The following is a 24,069-nucleotide window of genomic DNA, read 5'->3' on the forward strand; positions in this document are numbered from 1 at the left end:
ATGCGCAAAGGAGTCAAGTCACTGAGACCCACCCCTAGCAATCATCCAGTTCCTGAACTTCTATGGGAGAGGAGGCTGGCTGGGGACTCAGCAGGGTCCTGTCCCATCCTCTCCCCAACCCTCCCAGGGCTGTAAGGACTCGGCCCAGGGTGCAGGGCCTGGGGAACCGTGGGGCGTGAGCTGCTGCCTCCAGCCTGACCACTCCGTCTGGCTGGAGCCTGGGGGTCCCATTTCATGGAGGCAGCTGGCATGGAAGTGGGGTGCACCCTGAGGGCCTCTGCCTGCAGCCTCCCCCACAGGGGCCAGGTAAGGGATGTTGGTGGAGCCCACGGGCAGGGGACACTGTATCCACCAACCAGGCTGGTGCACCAGGCTCCTGAGACCTGCTGGCCTCAGGGTGCACGGGGCTTGACTGGCCAGATCCAGGCTGGAGCCCAGCATGGGCCTCTGCTATCCACTGCCCATGCAGTTCCCCTGACCCCAGGAGGTGTTTGTGAGGACCCACAGGCATTGCCCTGTGGTGCTGGACTGAGCTGGAGAGACTGAGGTGACTTCCCCTCTTGCCCCAAGTACTGCCCCCCTTTCATGGACTGCACCTGCTCCCTGGCCCTCCCCCCGCCCCCCCTCCCCACTGTGCTGCTGCCTTGCCCCGACCAGTTGTATCTGACCTGTCCCTCAGCAGACCTGTTCCTGCCTGGAACTGCTTAGGGAGCGTGGCCCTGGAGCCTGCAGGGCATCTTGGAAGCCAGGGAGGCTAGAGCAGCCTGAGAGAGGGAGGAGGAGAGGCCGGGGGCGGCCAGGACCCACCTCCCTTCTGTCCTGCAGCCTTGCCTGGCGCCTGGCTGACGCTGCACCAGGTCTTGGGGGGCCCAGCCCCTGCACCTCCAGAGCAGACTGCCCACCTCTTGGAGCCCACTGAGGCCATGCAGCCCAACTATGCCAGGCCAGTGGCCCCTGGCCACCTCTCCACAGCCCCCACCCCAGTGCCCATCCTGTGATGGCAGGGGGGGACTCCAGATGGGGTGCCAGGGCGATGCCACACGAGTGTGGGTCAGCTGGCACCCCTCCCTCCCCAAGTGTGGCCAAACAGGGATGGGAGGTGGGGGTCTCTTTTCGGAGGAGTTTTTTCAGCGGCTTTTCTGAGCTTATGCTCAGACACCAGGGCTGAGTGAACCAGACGCACCGCCGCTGCCTCTTAACCTGCTTCCCTAGCCCTCAGCCCCCCACCAGCCCCTCGTGAAGCACTGCTGCTGGGGGACCCCAGCCCAGGCACACCCACCAGGCACCGCTCCCAGACCCCTGCCTGGCCTCCCTCCTCGGGTCAGAGCCAGGGAGCATCTGCAGATGCTGCAGAAACTGGCTGTGCAGCTCCCCGACTTCCGCCCGGCCTAGGCAGACCTCAAGTGGGGCTGCTGTCCCCAAAGGCTAGTCCTGTGGGGTCTCTGCCTGCCCTGCCCTCCGCCAGGTTGGCCTCTGATACCAGGTCTGCAAGATGGCCTCCGATCTCAGGGCTCACAAGGACCATGACCGGCCCTCGACTCCCACTCTCAGTCCTGGGGTGAGGACCACTTTCCTAAGATGTTTCTGGCAAGGGTCTGTGAGGCCTGAGACATGAGTTTGCAGTAGGTGAGGGCCGAATGTATGGCCCAGGAGGGCACCTACAGAGAACGGGGGGCCAGGAGACGGCACTGAAGACCCTCAGGGGGCCAGGAGATGGGAGTGAAGGCCCGGCAGTGGCAGGACTGACCCCAGAGTCGGCCTTGTCCGGGCTCAGGTGAGGCAGGAACAGGTCTGGGCACATCCTGGCCCTCAGGCCTGTGCCATGTTCTGGCTTCCCACCAGAGGGCCCAACCACAAGGGCGCACATTCCAAGGCCCAGGGCCAAGGCGGGGGCGGCACAGACCATTCCCACAGGCCTCTCAGCTGCTGTCCAGACACCCTCCAGCTAGCCTCCCCTCAGGTGGATACCGAGAATCACCCCTGGCTTGGAGGACCCGTGGGAGAGGCCGTCATCCATCTTTCTTTCAGCAGACGTTTAATGACGGCGCAGGCCATGTGCACAGCACAGATGGAGGAACCAAGCCTTCCCGCCGGGCCCGCCCCAGTGAGGTGGACGGCCCAGGGAGAACCACGCCCACTGTACTGGAGGGGAGACACAGTGATGGGCCGAGGCCCATCTCCCCACTCTGCGCAGGAAATGACTTCCAGGACGGGGTCTCGGGCCCTCAGAGGGTGGACAGAGGGACACAGCCCTGCTCAGAGCCATCCTTGCACAGCTGTTGTCAGAAGAGCCCAGAGAAGGCAGGGGCATGCCCAGGGCCATACAGCTCCACACAGGACCCATCCAGGGAAGATGCCACCCTGAGGCCACCAGGCCTGGGCCCATTGTGGGGGCCTGTGACTGCTGAGCACACTGGTGTCCGCATGTGCCTGGGGCCAATACCTGTGCCCTGTGAGCTGTGTCTGCCCCTGAGGTCTGTGCGTGGAGCAGGCTATGTATAGGAATAGGGCTGTGTATAGGAGGTTCTGTGTATATTGAAGGGAGTCTGTGTATAGGGGGATCTGTGTATATGGGGGGAGTCTGTATATATGGGGGCACCGTATTTAGGAGGTTCTGTGTATATGGGGATCTGTGTGTACGAGTTGGTCTGTGTATATGGAGGAGGGTCTGTGTATTTGGGGGGGGGGTGCGTATATACAAGGGATGCTGTGTATATAAGAGGGCTGTGTATATGGGGATCTGTGTGTACCAGTGGGGCCATGTATATGGAGGAGGGTCCGTGTACACAGGGGAGGCTTTGTATAGGAAGGTTTGTATATATAGGGACACGTGTATACAGAGGGGTTTCTCGTATATAGCAGTGTCCCTCTCGTGCCCCTGAGTGTGCGCGTGTGGCCACCCCAAGGGTGCGTGCTGGGCACCGCTATTTGCACTTGTGCACGTAGTAGCCGGTGAGGTAGCCCAGGATGAAGACAGCCCAGAAGAGGGTCACTCCGCCCAGCACCTTCAGGGAGATGCCCAGCTTGCCCGAGCACAGCTTCCGGGAGATCCTAGGGTGAGAATCACGGGCACGTGAACCTAGACGGGCCCGAGTGGACTGCAGGGTGCTGGCTGGGGGAGGAGGGGGCCTGGGGCAGGGGGCGCCCCAGGAGGGCAGCCTGGGCACTCTGCTGGACCTGGGTGACAGGAGGGAGGTGAGCGGGGAAAGACGGAGGTGTAGGGCCCAGGGCTGCGACTGCGGGTGAGCACCCAGCGGCGTGGAGCGGAGGGGAGGCTGGATGGGGGACGCTGGAGGAAGGACACGGAGGAGGGACTCAGAGGAGGTGGAGGGTGGGACCGGCCTGTGGGACCACGTGGGGCTGCTCCTCCCGGGCCCTCACCTCGCATAGCCCGAGGCCTCCTCTGTGCTGGACACAGGGGCCACGCTGACTTCATCTTGGCTGCTGTTGTTCCACCGGCTGTACTGGACGCTGCTGTCCTGGGGCTGCATGCTGAGGGCGGCAGAGGGCAGAGGGCCGGGGAGGCCTTCACGGGCGGGGAAACCGAGGCAGGCGTGCGTTCCTTCAGGGCTCTGACTTCACTGCAAAGCAGGCCGGGTGAGGGCAGTGTGGCCTCCCTGCGGGGCTACTTTGAGGGCGAGGAGGGGCTGCCTGGGGGCGGGGCTGACCTCTTTACCGCAGCCCCTCATCTGGCTTCTAAGGTAGCCAAGACACAGTGGTCAAGCCCCTTGCCCAGGGTCACAGGGGAGGAGGCAAAGCAGGAATTCCAACCCAGGGAGGCTGAAGTCCGCCAAGCCCTGCCTCAGGAATGTGAGCGGCTGATTTCCACGCGGCCCACTCCCTGGGGGCCTCCCAGCACAGCTCCTGCCACGACCCGCAGAATGCATTCCTGACTGATGCAGACCGTGGTTCTCAAAGTCGTCCTGGTTGGACAAAGTCACCAAAGCCGGTGAGGTTCTGGAGCTAGGCTCTGGAGGACTTCACTCACTCGCTCAGGAAGTGTGTGTCCAACCCCCACACAACGGCATACCGTGTCACAGAAGCCCGGGGCTGTGTTGCCAGCCAGGGGCACCTGCCAAGCCCTGGGAGCCTCAGGGGGTACGGCGGCCTCCGGAGGGTGAGAACTGGTTCCCCATACCTTAGACCCCTTTGACCCCAAAACCCCTCCAAGGAGCCCATAACTTACAACGGTGGGGTCCTGGCGTCCTCTGGAGCCCCGGAAGACGGTCAGAGCCTGGTAAGTGGATCTCACCTCCTCCCAGCCCAAGGGTCGGGGTCTGAGGTGCAGCCGGTGCCCCCCACCTTAAAAAAAATAGAAAATAAAGAAAAGCCAAAGAGAAGCAGCCTGATAGGGGCCGCCGGGAAGGGAAAGGGCCCTGGGGCGTCCTCAGGCGGTCAGCAGAAGCTAGGGGCCAGTTCGGACCTCTGGTCGCCCCTCCTAGGGTTGGCCCCGGGGCTCGGTGGGCCGCGGACAGCCCCTCCTCCCCGCCCCCCACCCCCGTAGTTTCACTCTCCCAGGCCCGCCGCTCGCAGGCCAGGGGCGCCGCCGCCTCCGAGGCCGGGGGCTGCGCAGCCAGACCCACCTCCTCCTCGTGGCCGCACCAGGAAGCTGCACCCGGCCCCGCGTCTCACCTGGCGCCTGCGGCCCGGGCCGCCCCGCGTGCGGCAGACGTGTCCCGGCCCGGCCAGGGTGGGCGGGCCTGGGCCGTGGGTGGGTGGTGCCTGCGCGGGGGCCGGGCCGAGGTGGGCGGGGCCCGAGGTGGGGCCTGGGGAGAGGCGGGGTCAGGCCGGGGGAGATGGGGCTGGCGGGGAGAGACGCCTGGCCGCGAGGGGGCCGAGCTGAGGGGCGGGGGCGGGGGCGGGGGCGGGGGCGGGGGCGGGGGCGGGGGCGGGCCCGGGGCCGGGCCCGGGGCCGGGGTGGAGCGAGCTGGGGAGCTGACCGCGCCGCGGAGGAGGTGCTTGTTGCCGGGGCTAGGGGGCTAGGGGCCGCAGGGGCTAGGGGCCGCAACGAGAGGCGCCTCCCAAGGCCCGGCCGCGGCCAGGATCTCCGCGGCCCTCCCCACTGCTGCAGCCCTGCGCTGGCGCCCGGTCCTCCCCCCAGACCCAGCTGACTCGGCTCGAAGGCAGAAGCGGAGCTCCGAGAGCCTCCGGCCGTCTGGGTTTGAACAGAGACGAGGCGGCTCCCCTGGGGCGCCCCGGGGCCTGCGCGGGGCTCGGCGCGCCCTGTTCGGAGCCCCGGCTGGGGTTGTCCTTGCGCTCGCTACCAGGGGCCAGAGGCCGGGGCGAGGCGGCCACGCGCAGGGTCCGCGCTCAGCAAGCAGGTGCTGCGTGAATGGGAGGATGCGTGGACGGCGGCGTGGAGAGCAGAGAGAAGATGCCGTGACCGACGCCTTCTTTCCGCACGTGGTTATATGCCTGAAGCCTGCTGTGCGCTGGAGACAGACATCGGTGGCCAACACAGACAAACCTGCCCTCCCGGGGCTCTCATTCCAGCAGCGGGGGTGGGAGCGGAGGTGCCCCACCTCCACCCACCTTCTTCCACTGCTAGGGGAGCCCCCATGGCAGGGCGCCCTCAGAGGTGTGTGCAGCTGGCAGAAGGAAAGGACAGATGCGGGGTCTGATCTGAACTGCCGTGGACAGGAGCCCAGGCTCAGGCCTCCTAAACCTGGGACCACCGGAAGGACCCTTCTCAGTGTGGGGTCTCCTCAGTAAGGAGCCAGGGGTGCGGGCTGCTGTGCTGACCCCCAAGGAGTGAGTATTGGAATCAGGGGTGTCGATATAGCCCAAGCCTCCTCTGAGTCCCAGGAAGGAAAAGGTGAGACCGTGGCCAACAGCAAGGTTTACTCCGGAATCAGCGCGCAGAGGCGGGGCCGCAGGGCGCAGGGACGCTTCCCCAGCGGGTCCTGCCTCCGCGGCCGGCCAGACCTGGGGGTGGGGCGGGGCCTACTTGGCGGCCGGCTTCTTGGGTTTGCCCACCGAGGATAAGATTTCCAGCTGCTGCAGGGGAGGAACTTTGACCCCTTTCATTTTCAACTGATTGTAGTAGTCGGTTCTCTCCGAGATGATCTTCTGGAAGAGAAATGCAGCCAGGGCGGCGGTCCATGCTGGCTGCCGGGGACCCCACCCGTCCTCCCCCGAGGGGCTCACTGCAGCGGTGGTGTGCTACTGGGGAACGTTTACAACCGCTCTCCAGGGGTAAAAAGAAAAAGCTCTGGTTTGGAGCATTTGCCATTTCTGTGCTGAAAACACTCCCACCACGGGCTGGTCCAGCCACAGATGTGAAGCTGCGGAACTCCCAGCTGGGGAGAGATGCCCACGGGGGCTCCGGGTGGGCTCACCCCTGAAGCTGGTGCTAAAATCACTTTAGTCCTCTGAGAATTGCAAGGAGCCTAGACTCGGAGACCTCAGAGCCTTTCAAGTCTGTCCCTCAAGTCCTTTCTGTCCTGCACACAGGGAGGCTGTCCCATTTCCTCCCTCCCTCCTCCTCTCTGGCCCATTGCTGTTTTGTGTCTGGCGTCAGCAAAGGAAAGGGGATCTTTCCTGGCTACTAGGTGGTGCTGAGGACTCCTTGCATCCCTCCCTCCATCTCTCCATTCCTCCCCATTTTCCTCCCATCCCCCCTCCCTCCTTACCTTCTGCCTCCTTCTATCCCTCTCTCTCTCCCTCCCATCCTCTCTCTCCGGCCATCCTCTCTCGCCCACTCCTCCGCCAAACAATGTTAGCTAGGGGCAGAGACCTCTCCGCAGGTCCCCATGCAGGGGTCCTCTCCCCTGAGGACCACTGCCCTACAGGAACACTCTTGACCAGGGCCTGCCCCACTTCACAGAGGAAAGGAGCCAGGCCCAGGGAAACAGGGGTGACGGAAGGTCATGGACACCTGCTGGGGTCAAAGGGCTGTGCTGTCAGGGAGACTTGGGGCTTGAAGACAGAGCAGCCCCTGGTGAGAAGCCTGCGTGGCCCCCACAGGGCACCTGTCAGTCGGGGGCTCTTCCCCCAGAGCTCCGGGCCCCACCATGCCTGCTCTCTCCCACGTGCAGGGGGAAGCTCTAGGGCTCAGCCAAGTCGAGGGAACCTGCCCACAGCTTCTCCGCCAAGGGAGGCAGACAACAGCTCACCCCTGCTGGCCCCAAAGCCTGCACTATTTCTCCCACACCACCCTGTCCCTCTGAGGCCTCTGCTTGGGGTCAGCGAGGAGCTGGCAGGGGCTGAGGCTGGGGAGAGAGCTCCTTGCCAGGGTCCTGGCTCAGCAGATGACAATTCCAGTGGAGGCCATGCCAAGGTGCTAAGAAGCATGGCCAAGAAGGCTAAGCTGGGCAGAGCCTGGGGAGGGCTCCTGCGGCAGGAGACTCTCCAGGACCCCAGCAGCCTGGCCCTCTCCCCACTGCACCCCAGACGGCTTGCTGCTGCCACCGGTCACGGAATGCCGAGAGCACGCCAGCCTCGCCAGCTGCCTGACATCACCAGCCCTGCGGGAGATCTGGTCTCTGCCTGAGCAGAAAGAAAGGATGACCCCAGGGTCACAGTGAACGAGGGTGAGCCAGGGTGAGAATGGGGGTCCCCAGCATCCAATCCAGGCCTGTCCCTTTGGCCCCATTGCAGATCGGGGAGCTCTGGCCTGGAGATGTGGCCCTAGGGATGAGGCGGCGGCCAAGCATTGGATGTACCTGTAGGACTTCCAGGATGTCATTGTCAGAGATCTCGGTGGCCAAGGACTTGATGCCTGAGGTGCTGAAGGTGGCCTGGATGATCTTGTTTCTCAGTCTTTCAAGCTGCCAGCAAAGGGAGGATAAGGAAGGCGTGAGCCACGCCCACTGCCCCGTGTAAGGCTTACAGGAGGTAGCCGAATGCTCGCTTTTTGGGCTTTAGGAACTGGGAACTGAGGGTGGGAGAGGTCGGCGTGGTCAGCCTGAGAGCTAGACGGTGCCCCATCAAAGCCACCCAGCGTGGCCTGAACCAAAGATTTTCTACCATACTAACTCGTCTTAATGGAAAAAGTAAAACCCGCACATGGTTAAAAAAAAAAACCACAAAAGCTCCCAACGACCCCCAGGAGCTTTGGGCACCATCTCCTCCCGACACCGGGGGAGGGGGGCTCTCCAGGACACAGTGGCATGTCCTGCAGGCTCAGTCAGCCCCTCGCTTTGGGATTCAATGAAACGCTTGGCGGCCCCTCCCTATCAGGACTGGGAGACACTTCAAGCTGTGCGTTTAACCAGGTGTTAACCAGGATGGACCGCTGAGGCTGTCTAGTCTCTTGCTGTCATCAGCATCCTTGTGCATGTGCACGGCCCCAGCCCGCCTCCCCAGAGGTGAGCTGATCATGCCCCCAGTGACTTCAGAATAAACCCCTCCAATCTGTACCCAAGAAGCCCTCAGACAGGGTCCCCCAACTTATGGCAACCAGCTCAGCGCCATCTCCTGGATCCTGAGTGTCCAGAAGCCCTGGAGATGCAGAAATGCTGAGTGAGAGCCAGGCTAGGAGACTCGGCATTGTCTAAAAGGGTTGTGAGCATGTCTGCTTTGCCTCTGGGAAAGGATTCAAGCGACAGCGGGGATATTAAAGGCCCCGGACTGCAAATGTGGGGAGGGGCTTCCTTTCCTTCTGTCTTCTATGTATCGATGCCAGCTCTGTGCCAGGCACCGTGCTAGGTGTGGGGGTTACCGAGGGAATGGGGGTGCTCTCTCTGTGCCAGAAGTGACTTCCGCTGCCTAAGGGGTGGCGGTCACCAGGGTGTCCAGCCACAGTGCCCCGTGCACAGGCCTGTCTCAGGCACCACTCATCACTCACGGCGTTCCTTTCCACTGACCCCAGACTTAGCCTCAGAATCTTTCTCAACACAGCATTCTAGGCTCTACCAAACCAACGTGATTTGGCACAGGAAATGAAATCTAGACACCATCGGCCATCTGATGCTCCAGCTGGGACTACTGCTGGATGGGAAACACGGTCTCATAAAAGATAACAGGCATGTGGGGGGGCCCTCAGTGATGCTGCCTGAGCCAGTCGGCAGGAGGCCAGCCCCAAACAGGCAGGAGAACACAGCTGGCTCAGAGCTGGTGCTCCTGGAGGGTGGGGAAAATGCTTCAAAAGCCTACGTGTGTGGGAGGGGCCTTTCACTTGGCTGGTTTGGTGACTTGAGTCAGGTCAGCTCCTCACTGGTTTCCCGTTTTGGCCTGGTTCCTCCTAAGCAGGGTGCACCCGGCCTCCCACTGTGCTTTTGCTCACGTCTGGCTGGGGGCTCTGAGGGGTCCTTCTCTTCAAACCCCACCTCTAGGCAGCTCTGGGGTCTCGGGGGGAATATTTGTCCTCTCCTGCTGCAGCCTCCTCCTCTGTAGGGTGAGGATACTGAGGACATCTGGCTTTGTTAACAGGGTCACATGACTCATATAAAATGCTCAGACACTGCGTGCCCCATGGCACGCACTCAATAAGTTACAGATTATTACTATGTCCCTCCCACTGGGGGCCCTTCTCCTTCCTGGCTGGCTGTCCACATCCTTGTGGCCCTTCACAGCACAACCCAAGACGCTCTCCACAAACGGGGTCATCAAGGCCACCTTCGCCCACCCGGCTGCCTCCTGCCTCGATGGCTGAGTAAAGTGTCTGTGCCCCATCGCACCCCTGCCCCCTCCTCCACCACCATTTCTGGAGCATCGACTCCGTGCCAGGGGCTGGGATGCAGGGGACTGAGTCAGAGCGCCTGGCCACTCAGAGCATGGTCCGCCCCCGGTCAGCCGCCCACAAGGTCCTGATGCTCTGCGCTGCCTGCTGCTGGACCAGGACCCTCAGGAGGAGGGAGCCGGGCCTACCCTGGAGTGGGCGATCTCCAGGGCCATGAGGGCCCGCTGCTCTGCCTGCTGGACCATCTCATTCTTGTTCTGCATCTCCTCCTGCAGCTGCTTCCATCTCTGCAGGTGCTTCTGGTTCAGGTCCACCTGGGCCTGCAGCTGGCTGACCTTGGCGTCACACTCCGAGATGGTCTGCTCTCGCTTGGTGAGTTCACTCTCCAGCTCCAACACTTTCTAGGGGCCGGGGGCCGGGGGGAGGCAGCCATGGGGGACAGAGGAGTCGGCCGATCTGGCCCAAAATGATTACACCTGTTCCCATCCCTGTTTCCCCCAAAAGCCACCAACTCTCACTGAGTTCCTCAGGTCAAATCCGGACCCAGCAATGGGAGGAGCCGCTGTGTGCATTTGCGCTCCTGAGGTGTGTTGAATGGGGCGCTGCCCACGAGTGGGCGCCAACTCAGCTGTGAAGGGATTGCCCAGCTTCACCTTCCCCCATCACCGCATCAAGACTTACAGCAAGAACAGTGACCTGCTGACCTTTTAATCCCCGCAGTGGTCACCTGTCGGAGAAGATGGTTATCCTTCTCAATGAGCCCCATCATCTCTGTGTGCTTCTTGTCTTCTCGGAGGTTGGAGAACTGGAAGGCAGAGAGGAGGGGCGGGCTCAGGGGCTCCGTGGCGAGGTAGCAGGTTGAACACTCATGTCTACCTTTCAACCCCGTGAACCTCAGTAAGACGAAAGCAGGGAGCTTTCTGTCAAGGAGGGGAGAAGAGGAGAAGGAATGCCAGAGATGCTGGGGGAGTTGGGGAGCAGACCCGGGAAAGCTGAATCCTGAGCCGGCAGCAGGGACAGCTGAAGACAAGCCGGATTCACACTCAGTCCCCAGAGTCTCAGAAATTGGTGTGCCGGCTCTCCTGGACGTGGAGGCTCAAATGGGGAGAATCGGTGCGACATTGTTTCAGAAACTAACGGCCGCAGACTGCCTCCAACCCTCAGTAGACAGGTACCCGCCCCTCCCTACCTGGCAGGAGACCGGATGTTGGGGGGGGTGGGGGCGGGGCGGGGGGGTGGGGGGTGGGGGGAGGATCCCAGACCCCAGGTGGAGTGTGGGTGCTGAACATGCAGACTCCAGCCTTCGTCCCCACTTGGCTCCCAGAATACAGGCAGCCAGGCCTTTACATTCCAGGCAAGAAATTCATGCAGTTTTCCCAGATTCCAGGGGAAGTTAACCAAACCAAGAGGAAAGACCTAAGAAAACCAGCACTGAACTCTCCGTTTAAACGCCCAAGCACACGCCTCTGCCACGAAGCACAACGTTGTCACCGCGCTCGGAGGGGTCAGCCAGCTCTGACTCTGGAACAGAGTTCTCCCATGGGTGACAGGGACCACAAACACACTTACAAAAGGATCTTGTAAGAGATAGAAGTGGTGCAAGAAGTTAAAACAACTACTCTCATTAACGCTTTCATCCAAGTAAGAGAAGATATCGCAACTGAGGGGGAAAAAAAGAGCACGCCTCAAAAAGGGAGAGAAAGGACCGTTCAGAGAACAGAAGAGAGGTCTCGAGAATTGTGAGTGTTGGAACAAAATTAAAACTCAGGCGGAGGGCTGTTGGCAAAGTCAAGGAAATCTCCTAAAAAGAAGAGGAAATGAAAAACAATATAAACAAAGAAAAATTCCAGAACTGAAGGGCCCAAGTCTCCAGTTGGCCACTGCGAGCCAGGACAATGAAAAGAGACGCTCAATAAGGTGCAACTTGGTGGGATTTCAGAACACTTGGGACAAAGGTAGGATCTTGCAACTTTCTAGAGAGGAACCAGCCAACACCAAGAACCACGTTGTAAGGAAGCACAAGCATGAGGGAGACGGTGGGCTTCCCGCCAGCAACCCCGGGAGCTAGGAGATGATGGAGCAAGGCCTTCACAGTTCTGAGGGAAAGTGCTTTCCAAACTGGAATTCTGGATCCAGCCAAGTTCTATTCCTGTGTGGAACAAGGACATCTGCAGACCTATTTACTCCCACTCATCTCTTCTCAAAAAACTACCGAAGGATGTGCTCCAAAGAAGATAAGGGGAGCAGATCAAGAAAGAGAAAGATGTGGGGTGCAGCAGTTTTAAAATGTGGTTTACGAATCTTAATACCGTTTCACAAAACGGGTTTCAGTTCATGCGTGTGCTACCGGTAAGTGTCCTAATGCTGTAAATGCAACGTCAACCCACTGACACCGTGAGAGAATGGGACTGGCGGTAGACTTCCTGTGTGGGGGAGCCAGAGGAGGAAAGAGGGAAGCGTCAGATAAGGCTAAGATGGAGAAAAATCTAGAATGGGCATTATAGACGTGCTATCTAGAGACATGGAGAGCAGTTCTTAAAGAACCAGCTAGAAGAGTTGAAAGTGGCTGCCTTGGGGGAGGGAGATGGGTGGACACCCCTGTTTCACATAACAAGCCCTGTGGAACCATTTGATTCTTTAAGCTATGTGCACGAATAACTTCGATAAAAGTAGAAACTAAAAGCTTCACGAGGAGTGGGCTCAGCAGAGGGGCCACCTCTCTAAGCATGGTGGGGATCTCACCCCTGGGACGCAGGGGCCAGGAGATGCTCGAGAAGTGGCCAGGAGCCAAGTGGCCTAGGAGACAGGACCACCCTTTGGACCAGAGGGCAATGCCAGGCTGTGGCGGGGTGTGATGCGAAGCCCAGCTCCGCCACTATCAGTGGTGTGACCCTGGGCAAGTCGCTCAGCTCCCTAAGTTCAGCATCTCCATCAGTGGGATGGGATGGATGGCGCCCCCTCTCCAAGCTGCTGGGAGGGCCAGTGAAGGGATGCGGTGCTTGCAGAGTGACTGAGGACACCGCACCTTGTCCGACATGGCCTGTAACTGACGCTTCCGCTCTCGCAGCTCCTTCTCCAGCATCTCGTTTTCCGTGTTGATCTTTTGCAGCTGGGATTCTTGGAAATCCACTTGTCGTTGCAAAGATGTGATGACCCCTGAGTGAGCAGTGGGAGAGAGGAGAGGCGGGAGCCAGAGGTGATGATGAGACGCGGAAGAGAGGGGCTGGGGTCACCACGTCAGCTCCAAGGGGCCCTGCGACCCCAGGCTGAGGGTTGCTGACTCCTACCCAGGCGTCCAGCACCAGGCACCCCCTCCTTCAGTTTCCCAGGGTGCCTTCCTTTGGGTGCCTCCCAGCTAAGCAGGACAGGGTGGACCCTTGACCGTTCTGCCCACCGGACAAAGCTGGCAGTGCCTGGGCATCCCAGCTGCTAAGCCCGGGCCCGCTGGTTCTGCCTTGGCATCCTCCAGCATCGTACCTATTGCGAGGGAGTATCTGGTCTTGGTGATCTCCAGCTCGAACTGGAACTCCTGGATCACCTGCTCATACTCCTCCAGCTGCGCCATCAGCTCCTGCTCAAACACCTCGTCCAGGGACCAAGTCCTCTTCCTGCCGAGGTTGGCGTCGGCGTCCTCCTCCTCCTGCACCTCCTTTTCCTCTTCCACTTCCACTTCCTCCTCCTCCTCCTGACCTCTCTCCTCTTGCACAGACCCCGTCCCGCCCTCACGGTCCTGTGCTCCCTTGTCCGCTGCCCTCTCAGCCTCCCCTTCCAGGCTCTCTTCCTCTTCAACACCGCCTGCCTCCAGGTCCTTGCCTCTGTCGCTCACGGCATACTCCTCTTGCATCTGAGAGAGGGATGGGTGCTGGGCAGGGGCACTGTGCCGCCACCCTGCCGCAGACATGCGAGCCGCATAGTCTCCCCAGGTTCGGGGCCTGGGGTTGCTTTCCTGGCATCTGCCCCGCCACCCCTCTCCTGTTCCCCAGAGGGCGGCTGAGGGCCTACACCTGGGGGAAGGCCACCAGGTTAGGGCTGCAGGTGGGATAATGTGGCCTGGGCATCACCCGGGCCCCAAGCTGCTCGTCCAGCCTCCGGGCCCGCCCACACCTGCCTCAAGCAGTGCTGCTCCTCCTCATCTCTGAAGAACGATTTCAGGATGCTCAGCCTCCCCACCGCCTTTGGTGCAGACTCTGAGGACCGCTCCTGCAAGATGCCCGCATGAGCCTCAGGGTTTCAGACTGCTCCCTCAGCTCCCCCAGGTGATGTGCTGCCGAGACCCTTCCTCCTGGAAGGGGGACGGCAGCCTCTCTGCCCGCCATGCTCGTGCCAAGGGTGCTGTGTCAGTGCGGGGAGGGGGCAGTGGCCTGCAGATGGCAGCCCTGGGGGGCCGTACGACTCCTGGCTCCCCAGAATGGCCCCGGTGAGTGGCCTTCCAGTAATGAACACGCTCATTTGGAAGAGTTGACGGGGGCCAGCTTCAGACATGCTCACGCTGCATGTCACTGCTGTCGCCCTGCCCTCTCACGCCTATCTCACAGCTCCTGGGAGGCCGGGGAGCTGGAAATGCAGGCGATGCTTCCAGGCCTCTCCAGACTCCTGCTGCCCCCTGCCTACTGGCCCCCTACCATCATGTCTGGGCAGCTTTCTCTGGATGATTCTATAATGGTCTGAAGCCCCCAACCCCCACTTCATGTGTGCCCCCAGCATAAACGTGGGCTGCCTCCTCAGGGATGAAAGCAGTCAGGTGTGAGAAAGACCAGTGACTGCTTCCTGGGGCCACACAGAGCTGCTCCTGCACACTGCCAGGACCTGCCCCATCCAGGCCTCTGCCCAGCCCTGGGGGAGGACAGCACCCCCATCCCTATTTTACAAGCAAGAACACTGAGCATCCCACAGCCAGAAAGGGTCAGGCTAATCCAAGCCACCATGACCCATGGGGCCCACAGCCAGGCCAGGTCTGGGGACATCACCTGGAGGGGGCCTTCCATCCTCCAGGATTTCAGAGGAATGGGGCCCTCATCTTACAGGTAGGGAAACTGAGCCCAGAGAGTACCATAACCTGCTCCAGGGAAAAAGCAAGCCGGCAGCAAAGCACAGGGGTCTAGCTGTCAGCTCATGGCTCTTTCTTCATATCATCCTCCTATTTACTGTCCTCTGGATTCTGGCCTGTAGCTCAAAACCCTGAGACCCAGTGGGAGCTCCTTTGAGGACCTGGCAACCCTCCAGGATGACCGGGGATTTTCCAGGTGGCCTGAGGGTCACCAGGAGGTCTGGACGCTTTGGAAGCAGAGCCTGTGGCACAGGCGCTCAGCTCACCCGCATGCCCTGGTACCCTGAGGCCTCTTCGCCTTTGCTTTTGAGGAGGTATTTCAGCTGCCTCTTCAGGGCCTCCCGCTCCTCCTGGAGGGCCAAGATCTCCTCGTCTTTCTTCTGAACCTGCACCTGCAGCTCAGAGAGGCGCTGGACTTCCTCCCCCAGCGTGAACAGGCAGCGGTCCTGGGCAGAAAAACGAGGGCAGCCCCATGTGCCATAGAGCCACACAGACTCTTCCTCCTTTCTCTCCAGCCCACCCACAGGACAGCAGCTCCGGGCCCAGGAAGAGCAGACCTGCTGCCCCGGGACCCTGAAATCCCGAGCCCGCGATGTGAGCTTCTTTACTGCAGCCACATCCTGCCTACGGGCAGGTCTGAAATCCTTGCTGGGGAGATTTGTGGCAGCCTCTGCTTCAGGCCTGGGGCTCCTGGGCAGCCCTCCAGTTGTGACTGAGGATGCCAGTCTTTATGTGGCCCCACATCTAATCAGCAACACCCTCCCTCCGAGAGTCACCCCAGGGCCCTCTGCCCCTCAGCCTTCCATTCCCCAAATCTCAACACCCTAAATTCTTCCAAGTTGGAGATGCAAGATGTTTTCAGACAAACAGAAGCTGAAAGAATTTACCACCAGCAGACCTGAACCTTGAGAAATACTAGAGGGAAGGAGGGAGGTGATCCCAGACAGAATTCTGGAAGGAAAAGTAACTGGAAAGTCTTCTAAATGTTTGGAAATTACATGATAGGCTTCCCTGTAGCCCACAAGTCAAAAAAGGAATCCAAAAGGAAATTAGAAAATATTTTAAGCTAAATAATAATGAACATTTGGACATATCAAGACTTATGGGGTATAGCTAAAGCTGTGACTAAGGGCAAATGTATAGCTTTAAGATGCACCTATTGGGGGAAAAATGGAAAATCAATGACCTAGGTATCCATCTTAAGAATTCAGAAAAAGAACTGCACACTAAACTGAATTATTCCCTTCCTTCTACGTTCGTTAACTGCAAGAATGGATGATACAGGAAGGGAGGGTGGGTAGGGGAGAAGGATGGCGCAAATATGGCAAAATTTCAGTGTTCAGGGAATCTGAAGGGTATGTGGGAATTATTTGTACTATTAAAGTCAAAGGGGAAAGTAATCATGCAGAAACACATGCACGAGTCCCAGACCAGAAAATGCTTCCTGGGAAGGAGACCCTCATTTCTGATGGGGCTTCTCACTTCGCACACCTCGAGCTTATTGCTGCTGGTGGCTCTCTTGCCTCCAGAGGAGAAGCACTACCTGTGACAGCTCAGATGACAGCAGAGACACAAGAAACAGAACCCTAAGGATACCATTTGAGCTCCTGGAGGCAGCCAAGCCTGCAGCCCTTCCCCTGGTTGGTTCACATACACGAGCTAGTAAATCCCTTCCCTGCTGTTTGGATTAATAACAGCAGTGAAAAGAACATCCTTTTATATCTATCTGTGTGACTCTAGCAACTTTTTTTTCCTCCCCAAATCCCCCCAGTATGTAGTTGTATATTGTAGTTGTGGGTCCTTCTAATTGTAGCATGTGGGACGCTGCCTTGGTGTGGCCTGATGAGCGGTGCCATGTCCGCACCCAGGATCTGAACCAGCAAAACCCTGGGCCGCCGAAGCAGAGCTTGCGAACTTAACCACTCAGCCATGGGGCTGGCCCCATAAATAAGTACCAGTCCCACTGTGTGACTCTATCGTCTTACATCCTCAAGCTATTTCCCAAAAGTGGAATTGCTTGGTCAAAGGGTATGAACACTTTTTAAACTGTGAAGTCTATCATAAACGCAGGGGTAGCGTTTCAGGAATAAAGTGAACTGAATACTCATGGACCCGCCCCAGCAGGGCCCTGCAAGTCCCTGTCGTGTACCCACCAACTACCCGATATTTTGTGTTACTCATTTCCATAATTGTCATTAAAGCTTTACCAGCTTAAAAAAAAGAAGAAGGAGCTGATTCTAAGACTGTGAACGTTGATAAACCTCTAACAAGACTGATGGAGAGAAAAAGAGAGAAGGCACAAGTCAGCGGCGTCAGGAATGACGGAGGCTCTCTAATCTCCTGCAGACTCTCCTGCAGATGCTGGAGAGGTAATACGAGACTATTATGTACACAGTTAGGCTAATAAATCTGAAAATTTACTTGAAATGGACATATTCCTAGGAAAACATAGCTTACCAAAACTGCAACAAGAGGAAAAAGGAAATCTGAATATCTTAAAAGAAATTTCTTACTTTAAAAACCAACCCTGTAAGAAATCTCCAGGCACAGATGGCCCCTGTGATGAATTCTTCAGAATTTACCAAAGAGATAAAACTGATCTGTGCAAAGTCTTCCAGAGAATAGAAAAAGAAAAATAGGAAATGCTTCCCAACCTTTTTTGTTGTTGTTGTTTTGAGGCCAGAATGACTCTGACACCAAAAGCAGACGAGGGAATTACAAGCCAATCTCTCACAAACATTGATGAAAACGCAAAGACCACAAGGAACTGACTCACAGGTGGATCTTTACGTATCAAGCTGATTATTACTATTTTTAAGAAGATATTCTCCCAAATGGAATTACTAAGTCAAAGGTGTGTGGCTAGTTGACGGTCAGGATAATGTGTGTTGAGCTGCATACAAGTTGGCGAGATCCGTGCCAGCTTTAAGGGCCACCCGCTGGGAAGAAGATGGACAAAGGACAGAAGATTTGTCAAATGTCTGATTCACAGAAGCCAAAGGAGAGGATCTGGAGGCCAATGTAGGCCACATCTGGGGACCTGCTCGCAGGGGCGACCAGAACAAGAGCCCCCGGGGTGGGTGGGGCCTCCTCTCCAGCAGGATGCAGAGCTGGGGCAGTAGGGCCAGTATCCGTGCCCAGGGCTCCGCGCCCGGCCTTACCTTCTCGTGGATGACCGAGATGTACCAGGGTATCCGCTTTGTCGGGTGGCTCTGCTCTAGGACCGAACTGCTGGTGACCGGGCTCAACTCTTCGCTCTTCTTCCGCAAGTAATTGAACTCGCAGGCACTCTTGCTGAAGGGGAGCAGGTGCCCTGCCAAGAAGCAGGGAGCATTCACAGTCCTCCTGTGCTGAGTCACCTAGCGTCTTCCAGGATAACGTCCCCCTGTCAAGACTCCCCTCAGAAACCCTTCGCTGCCCTGCTGGGCTCCTCTCTGTCTCCTGGTTCGTACCACCATCGTCCATCTGCCCATACCCAGCCCAGGGTGCGTGTTGAAGACATGGAGGGAAGCGTCAGCACCCCTGGAGATTCCCAGAGCCTGGGAGTCAGGGCAACAAGGTCATCCCAATGCTGCCCCATGCACAGGTGGCCCTGGACACTGCAAGGGGTTTCCTTGCATTCAGGCAAAGCAGACATGTGGGTGTGGAGTACATCTTTGGATAAACAGAAGTACATTTTTCTGTAGGAACAGTCACATTGGGTCTCCTGACTCAAGAAGCGATGCATCCCAGGGGCCTGTGTGTCAGGGACGCAGGGCCAGGCAGGCAGTCCTGGGGAGGGAGTTCCATGGGAAAGGAGCAGGTAGCAGAGGCCCCTGCAGGTGCAGGCAGAGGCCCTCGGCGCTGGGTGCCGAGGAGAGGCCCCCACGGGACCCCATGGGTGCACCCGCCCTGGCGCCCAGCAGGCCCTGCCCTCACCGTCCGCCTTCACATCTGAACCCTGCTGGCTGTCGAATAAGTCATCACTCTTCCTCCAGGTCCTGGGGCTGACACACAGTTCCTCTGGCAGAGCGACGGTCGTGGCTGAACCTGCAGGATGTTAAAATGCCGGCTGGTGACCGCTAAGGTTGCACCTCACCAGGACCTCCAGGGCAGGCACTATTCTTTCATTTCTTTTTAAACATGGGGTAGGGTTGAAGGTGACTTCTTCTCTCTGTGGATGCACGGGATTGAGCCCTGGAACTGAATCAGAACATTGTTCCGTCCTCCTACCCACTTTGGTGTGTCCACTGGAAATTGAGCAGGAGCAACTTAATCTCTGCAAATTGATGCATCCCCTCCCCTGGGAGGATGGACCCCGAGTTCCCTTCTGTCAGAACAGCTCCTCCTCAAAGTTTTGCAGAAGCCCCTTCACCCCAAAGGGCAGACCCCATTTCCTCTAAGCTGTCGCGAATTGTACCAATGGCAGGCGCCCTGGGAGCAGTATGTTGGCACAGATCCTGCACCCAGGATGCTGTGTGGTCCCTCAGCCCCTCCTACACACCTGCCCACACGACTCATGGTCCTGGAGCATTGGCCACTCTCTGAGGCCCTGGCACTGAGAAAGGGGGAGCTTAGAGCCTAGATGGGTGGTTGGGGTCCCCACTTTTGCTCGACTGCTGGCTCCATCCATGAACAGGGCCCCAGTTGCTGGCTGCAAGCACTAAGTCTTGATTCCACCTTCCCTAAGGATAATATCATGTGTAGGGAGATGGGACCAGCCCGGGTCCTGGAGCCTAGAGGTCTGGAACAATGGCTGGCCTGACTGATGCTCCCTCGGTAACCACTGATCGTCTTGGTTGCCCTCTCTGAGCCTCATATTTTGTATCAGAACAATGTCGGGTTAGACAAAGCCATTGCTAAGGATTCTTACAGCGACTGGTTCCTAATGAGCTATCTTTGGCCTTACTGACCTCCTTCTGGAAGCTTCCAGAATCTTCAACTTCTCCCTCTTCCCTGCCCCACAACCCTACTGAATGAGACAATAGGAAAGCAAGAAGGCTGGGAGACAGATAGTAGGAATAGTGACAGGGAGAAGGGTCCCTCCCTCTGCGGTCTCAGCTGCTTGTTCCAGCTCAAGCTTCCGCACAGAGGGAATTTCAGAAGCTGCAGGTGCACATCCGATCTGGCCACCCCCCACAGGCTGCCATGTGCTGGAAGGTGGCCCGACACAGACAGGGAGGGAGGAGGTGTGCACATGGGTCCCCTTGTTGGTGGCTCTCACCAAAGTGAGACATGGACGTGGCCCTGGTGCTAAACTGGGGGCAGCCAGGACGCATGAGAAATGCCTTTCGTAGTTCCTCCATTCCAGACACAAAGCTGGTGTCCTCGGCACTGGCGACTTGCCTGGATTCGCTCTGGCAGAGTGGGAAAAACGACAGTTGCTGAGAGAAGAGACCCGGGAAGCCACTCTCCTGGCAGCGGATCCTGAGGGCCTGGCCATGGCTCCCCACTGCAGCCGTCTTCCCCTCTCCCAACAAACTGCAAGTCATGTGGGCCCTGCTCTAGAAGCTGCCGTCAGCTCAGCCTGGACAGCGTGCATTCAGGAAGCCCCTGAGAGCTGGGGGCTGGCTCTCTAGACTCCCAGCGCATGGGAGGTGCATGACCCTCCCAACCGGGTTCTTCCTTCCTTATTTTCTCTTCTCCCCCCTTCACTCCTTTACAAGACCCCCTAAGGAAGGCTCAGGGCAACAGTGCGTCTCCTCTCCTGGGCTTCGGGTCTGCTCCATTCTTCGCACTCCTGGAATCTACCTATCTTAATCCATCACCAAAACATATTTGGAATGCTGTATGGGCTGACCAGCCCGTGAGGCCTTTCGTCAAGCAGGAGAAGCAGGTCATCTCCAAGTGAGCTGCACGTGGCCGGCCACCCTCCCTCGAGACCCCATACCATCTTCCTGTAGTAGCTGCTGATGGCCTGAGCCGACTTGCTGAGGGAGCGCTGTTTCTGGCGAAGTTTCCATTCTGGGGCCTGGTAGTCCCGGCTGGCCACACTCCGGAGGACCATCAGGCCCTTCTCCATCAAGTTGGGCACCAGACTCCGCTTCTTGGGTGTGCTGGTTCCGATAGGCAACATCGGGAGGGTGGGACAAAAGGACCAAGGGTTGCCTCCTGAATGATAACTTAGACAGACTGCTCCTATGGGCATCTCAGTCTGGAGCAGGGTGTGAGGGGAGCACGGCCCCCAGCGTGGAGTTGCCCCTGACACAGGCCAGCAGGAGACCAGCTTCTGAAATTCCATGTCCTCTCGGATCCTGGGAGCAGTGTATGGCATCACAGATGTCTCCATAGAAACAGGGCACGTCATTCGGGTTAATTTTCTACTGGGAGGGGCCCTGGAAGCTGTTTCCGCTACATCTCAGGATGTTACAAGCCTGGGAGACGTGGCCGAGGCATTAGCAGCCTGTTCTCCTGGGGGTTTTTCCTCCAATCATCAGTGTTTCACCTTATTCAAAATCTGACATCAGTGCCTCCGATGCGAAAATTTAACATCCTCGGTTAAAATCCACAATTCAGAAGCATTTCTTAACACCTGAAAATTGTAATTCTTTTTTAAAAATAGAGTTGGTGGTGGAGAGGGGAGAGACGTCTTCTGGAGAAAAGCTTACTGTGATTTCAGTAAAACCTCACCGTCCCAGATTCTTGAACACACAGGCCTTGGGCTCGCAAAAGACATTAAGAAGTCGTGTTGGCATGGTCGCCACGTCCAGGCTACTGCCCGAAAAGGTTTTGTTACCAGTCCATGGTGGGTCCGCTTCCTGGTGAGTCGAAATAAAGTCTTTGCCAGATGTAGTTGTCACACAAAGTAAAAATTTTTATTTGCAAATAAAGGAGACCACAGGGAATGACTTCACAAAGCTGTGGCTGCTCCAGCAAAGGAAAATCGGGGACTTTATTTGGGACAGGGAATGAATATTCCAAAGAGAATACGTCACATGTGGAGGTGGGTATAAGCCTGTGCAGGTGTAGTCTGAAATCATGCTTTTGCATGCATCGCGCGTTGTGCTAATAAGGCTTAAGATCGTCCTGGGGTGGTGATTTTAGTATTACAATGAGGCACAGGTTACATTTTTACGCTTCTCTGCACGTCTGCGCAGGTGTCACTCTTGCGGTTGGAGTCTGGACCGGTTCAGGGTGGCTGGTGTTGAGATCTTCTTCCTGCAACAGCTGAAACCAGCAACTTAAGGACATCAGAGAATGGAACACCTGCACGCTTCAGCAAGGCGAGAGCAATAAGTCAGAGCCCGCAGCTGGCAACTGTTTCTTTTTGGCCGCTTCAGGTTTCTCAAAGTTCATTTTGACTTTGAGAACATTACGTTCAGTGAAAGAAGCCAGACACAAAAGGCCATATAGCGTGTGATTCCGTTTACATGAAATGTCCAGAATAGGCAAATCCGTAGAGACAGAGCACAAATTGGTGGTGCCGGGAGCAGGAGGGAGGGAGGAGTCGGGAGTGACTGCTCAATGGCTATGGGGTTTCCTTTCAGGGAGACGAAAAGGTTCTGGAACTAGATGGTGGTGATGGTTGCACAATTTTGTGAGGGTACTAAATGCCGTGGGACTAGACACTTTAAAATGATGGGGTTTATCTTAATTAAAAAAAAAAAAAACAACTATAGTTTGAGCCCCCTTTCTTTCAGCTCATCCTTCAGGCGGATGGAAAATGCCAGACCCTGAAGGCAGCATGTATAGCTGGGTTTTTAAGTTGCCTCGATTTCTTCCAAGGGCATCAAGGTGCCCCCCCAGTGTTGGTCCCCTCTGGATCACCCCTGGGTCTCCCACAGCTCAGCAACGGCCTCCTCATCCTGCTTGCTGTTTTCTCCTCCAACCAGTAGCTGGTCTGGACCAGCTCCAAGGTTCGAAGGAATTTGGAGTATTGTTTTGAATTAAAGTCTTAAGCCTATTTCAGTGTCACGTGCCATTGCTTTTTCTCCAGTCCACTCGAGGGACATTTCAGTCACGAAGTTCTCAGTCCTTCTGCATTCATGGAAGGTCGAACCTGCCATCTTGGTTTCTACTCCTGACTGTGAGCTTGAGTCTAAAAGGAAAGTGTCCGTCTGGACTCAGAGGCTCTGAGAGCGGGCAGGGGCCTGTGTGCGGGGCTGGAGGGACCTGGGGGAACAAACGTGTGAACGAGAACGAGAGAGGGAACACGGCAAAGATTTTGGTGCCTACCCCATGTTAATAGAGATAAAGACAGTACAAGGGTAATCCTGAATCATAAAATAAATGTAAGGAAATCCAGTATTGATCATTCCCATGACGGCTATATTAACGCTTTCTCTGAATCTGCTAAATTCTTCCCTCTTTTATTTTTCATCTGCTTTGGTGTCTCTGTGGCCAACTCTGTCTGGGTTAGAGGCAGCCTGCAGATCCACCCAGCTCCGTTTGTCTATGTTGGGTATAGTTTTTACAAATAGCATCTAGTAAAGGTGACTGAAGGTGTTGTTCAGATCCTCTGTGTCTTTACTGATTTCCCCATCATTTGCTGAGAGAGGGGTATTGAAATCTTCCAGCTATGGTGTGAAATTGTCTTTAATTCTGTAAATTTTGCTTTATGTATTTTGGAGCTGTGTTATTAGGCAAATATACATTTAAGATCGCCGTGTCTCCCTCGTGAGTCAATTCCTTTCTCTTTGTGTAAAGTCTCTATCGTTTATGATATTTCTGGCCTTGAAGTCTATTTTATCTGACATCAATATAGTCGCTTCTACGTTCTTATGCTTACTGTCTCATGGCATACTTTTTCCATCCATTCGTCTCCGACCCCGTTTGTCTTTATGTTTAAAGCCCGTCTCTCACAGACGGTGTATGGTTGGATCCTGTCTGCTTCTTCACTCCGACCATCTCTGTTAATCGGAGTGCTCAGTCCATTAATATTGAATGTAATTATTGATGTGGTTAGATTAGGTCTACCGTTTTATTATTTGTTTTCTCTTTGCCCACATCTTTCTTGTTCTCTGCATCCCTCTCCTTATTTTGGGGGGGTTTGTTGTTTACTTTATAGACTTGCATCTGAATTCATCTATTGGACTTTTCGATATATCTCTTGGCATTATATCTTAGAGGTTGCTCTAGATGTCACAATATGCACCCTCAACTTTTCACAGTCTAGCAGAGTTAATGTTGCACCATTTTATGTAACATACAGAAATCTTGGGACCAACAGGGTCCTTAACCCCCCACCACATTTTATGCTGTAGTTGTCATAAATATTACATTACCTACATTGTAAGTCCTATGAGACAGTGTAATACATTTTGCTTTTGACAGTATTTCAAAGAAATTGAGAGGAGAGATAGTCTTTTGTATTTACACATATATTTCCCTTCAGCCTGAAAAACTCCACTGAGCATTTCTTGTGATGCAGGTCTGGTGGCAACACATTCTCTTAGTTTTTCTTCATCTAGACATTCTTGAA

General features: G+C 56.7%; 2 protein-coding genes across 3 annotated transcripts; both read right to left on the reverse strand.

Annotated features, from left to right (window-relative positions):
* Positions 1 to 2,655: 2,655 nt before the first annotated feature.
* On the reverse strand, positions 2,656 to 4,747 carry SMIM1 (small integral membrane protein 1 (Vel blood group)). Of its 2 annotated transcripts, none has more exons than XM_014862297.3 (4): positions 4,633 to 4,747; positions 4,187 to 4,302; positions 3,382 to 3,581; positions 2,656 to 3,051 (listed from the first exon to the last, which is right to left on the reverse strand). In XM_014862297.3, the coding sequence occupies exons 3-4, from the start codon at positions 3,489 to 3,491 to the stop codon at positions 2,925 to 2,927; spliced, it is 237 nt and encodes a 78-aa protein (XP_014717783.1). In that variant the 5' UTR covers positions 3,492 to 3,581; positions 4,187 to 4,302; positions 4,633 to 4,747; the 3' UTR covers positions 2,656 to 2,924. The 2 variants fall into 2 exon arrangements, with proteins under 2 accessions (XP_014717783.1, XP_014717777.1); XM_014862291.3 differs by having other exon boundaries at positions 4,584 to 4,741.
* A 143-nt stretch (positions 4,748 to 4,890) lies between these two features.
* On the reverse strand, positions 4,891 to 23,618 carry CCDC27 (coiled-coil domain containing 27). Its single transcript, XM_070511430.1, has 12 exons — positions 20,417 to 23,618; positions 19,873 to 20,147; positions 18,588 to 18,698; positions 17,831 to 17,982; positions 14,936 to 15,115; positions 13,738 to 13,822; positions 13,100 to 13,510; positions 12,648 to 12,778; positions 10,350 to 10,427; positions 9,811 to 10,023; positions 7,665 to 7,769; positions 4,891 to 6,069 (listed from the first exon to the last, which is right to left on the reverse strand). Exons 1-12 carry the CDS (start codon positions 20,953 to 20,955, stop codon positions 5,944 to 5,946), a joined length of 2,406 nt encoding a protein of 801 aa, XP_070367531.1. The 5' UTR covers positions 20,956 to 23,618; the 3' UTR covers positions 4,891 to 5,943.
* Between the last annotated feature and the right edge of the window lie 451 nt (positions 23,619 to 24,069).

Source organism: Equus asinus, chromosome 5 (genome assembly GCF_041296235.1).
Source record: "Equus asinus isolate D_3611 breed Donkey chromosome 5, EquAss-T2T_v2, whole genome shotgun sequence".
In the NCBI taxonomy this organism is placed as follows: Eukaryota; Metazoa; Chordata; class Mammalia; order Perissodactyla; family Equidae; genus Equus; species Equus asinus.

What these genes read in the sequence shown, in the direction of transcription:
- CCDC27 (XM_070511430.1), bottom strand. Translation starts at nt 20,955, where the DNA reads ATGACGTGCCCTGTTTCTATGGAGACATCTGTGATGCCATACACTGCT. An exon ending in AGCATTCCAAATATGTTTTG is followed by an intron (nt 20,148 to 20,416) that starts GTGATGGATTAA and finishes CTTCTAGAGCAG; the next exon opens with GGCCCACATGACTTGCAGTT. An exon ending in ACATCCTGGAAGTCCTACAG is followed by an intron (nt 6,070 to 7,664) that starts GTACATCCAATG and finishes TTTCTCTTCCAG; the next exon opens with AAGATCATCTCGGAGAGAAC.
- SMIM1 (XM_014862297.3), bottom strand. Translation starts at nt 3,491, where the DNA reads ATGCAGCCCCAGGACAGCAGCGTCCAGTACAGCCGGTGGAACAACAGC. An exon ending in GAGGCCTCGGGCTATGCGAG is followed by an intron (nt 3,052 to 3,381) that starts GTGAGGGCCCGG and finishes TTCTCACCCTAG; the next exon opens with GATCTCCCGGAAGCTGTGCT.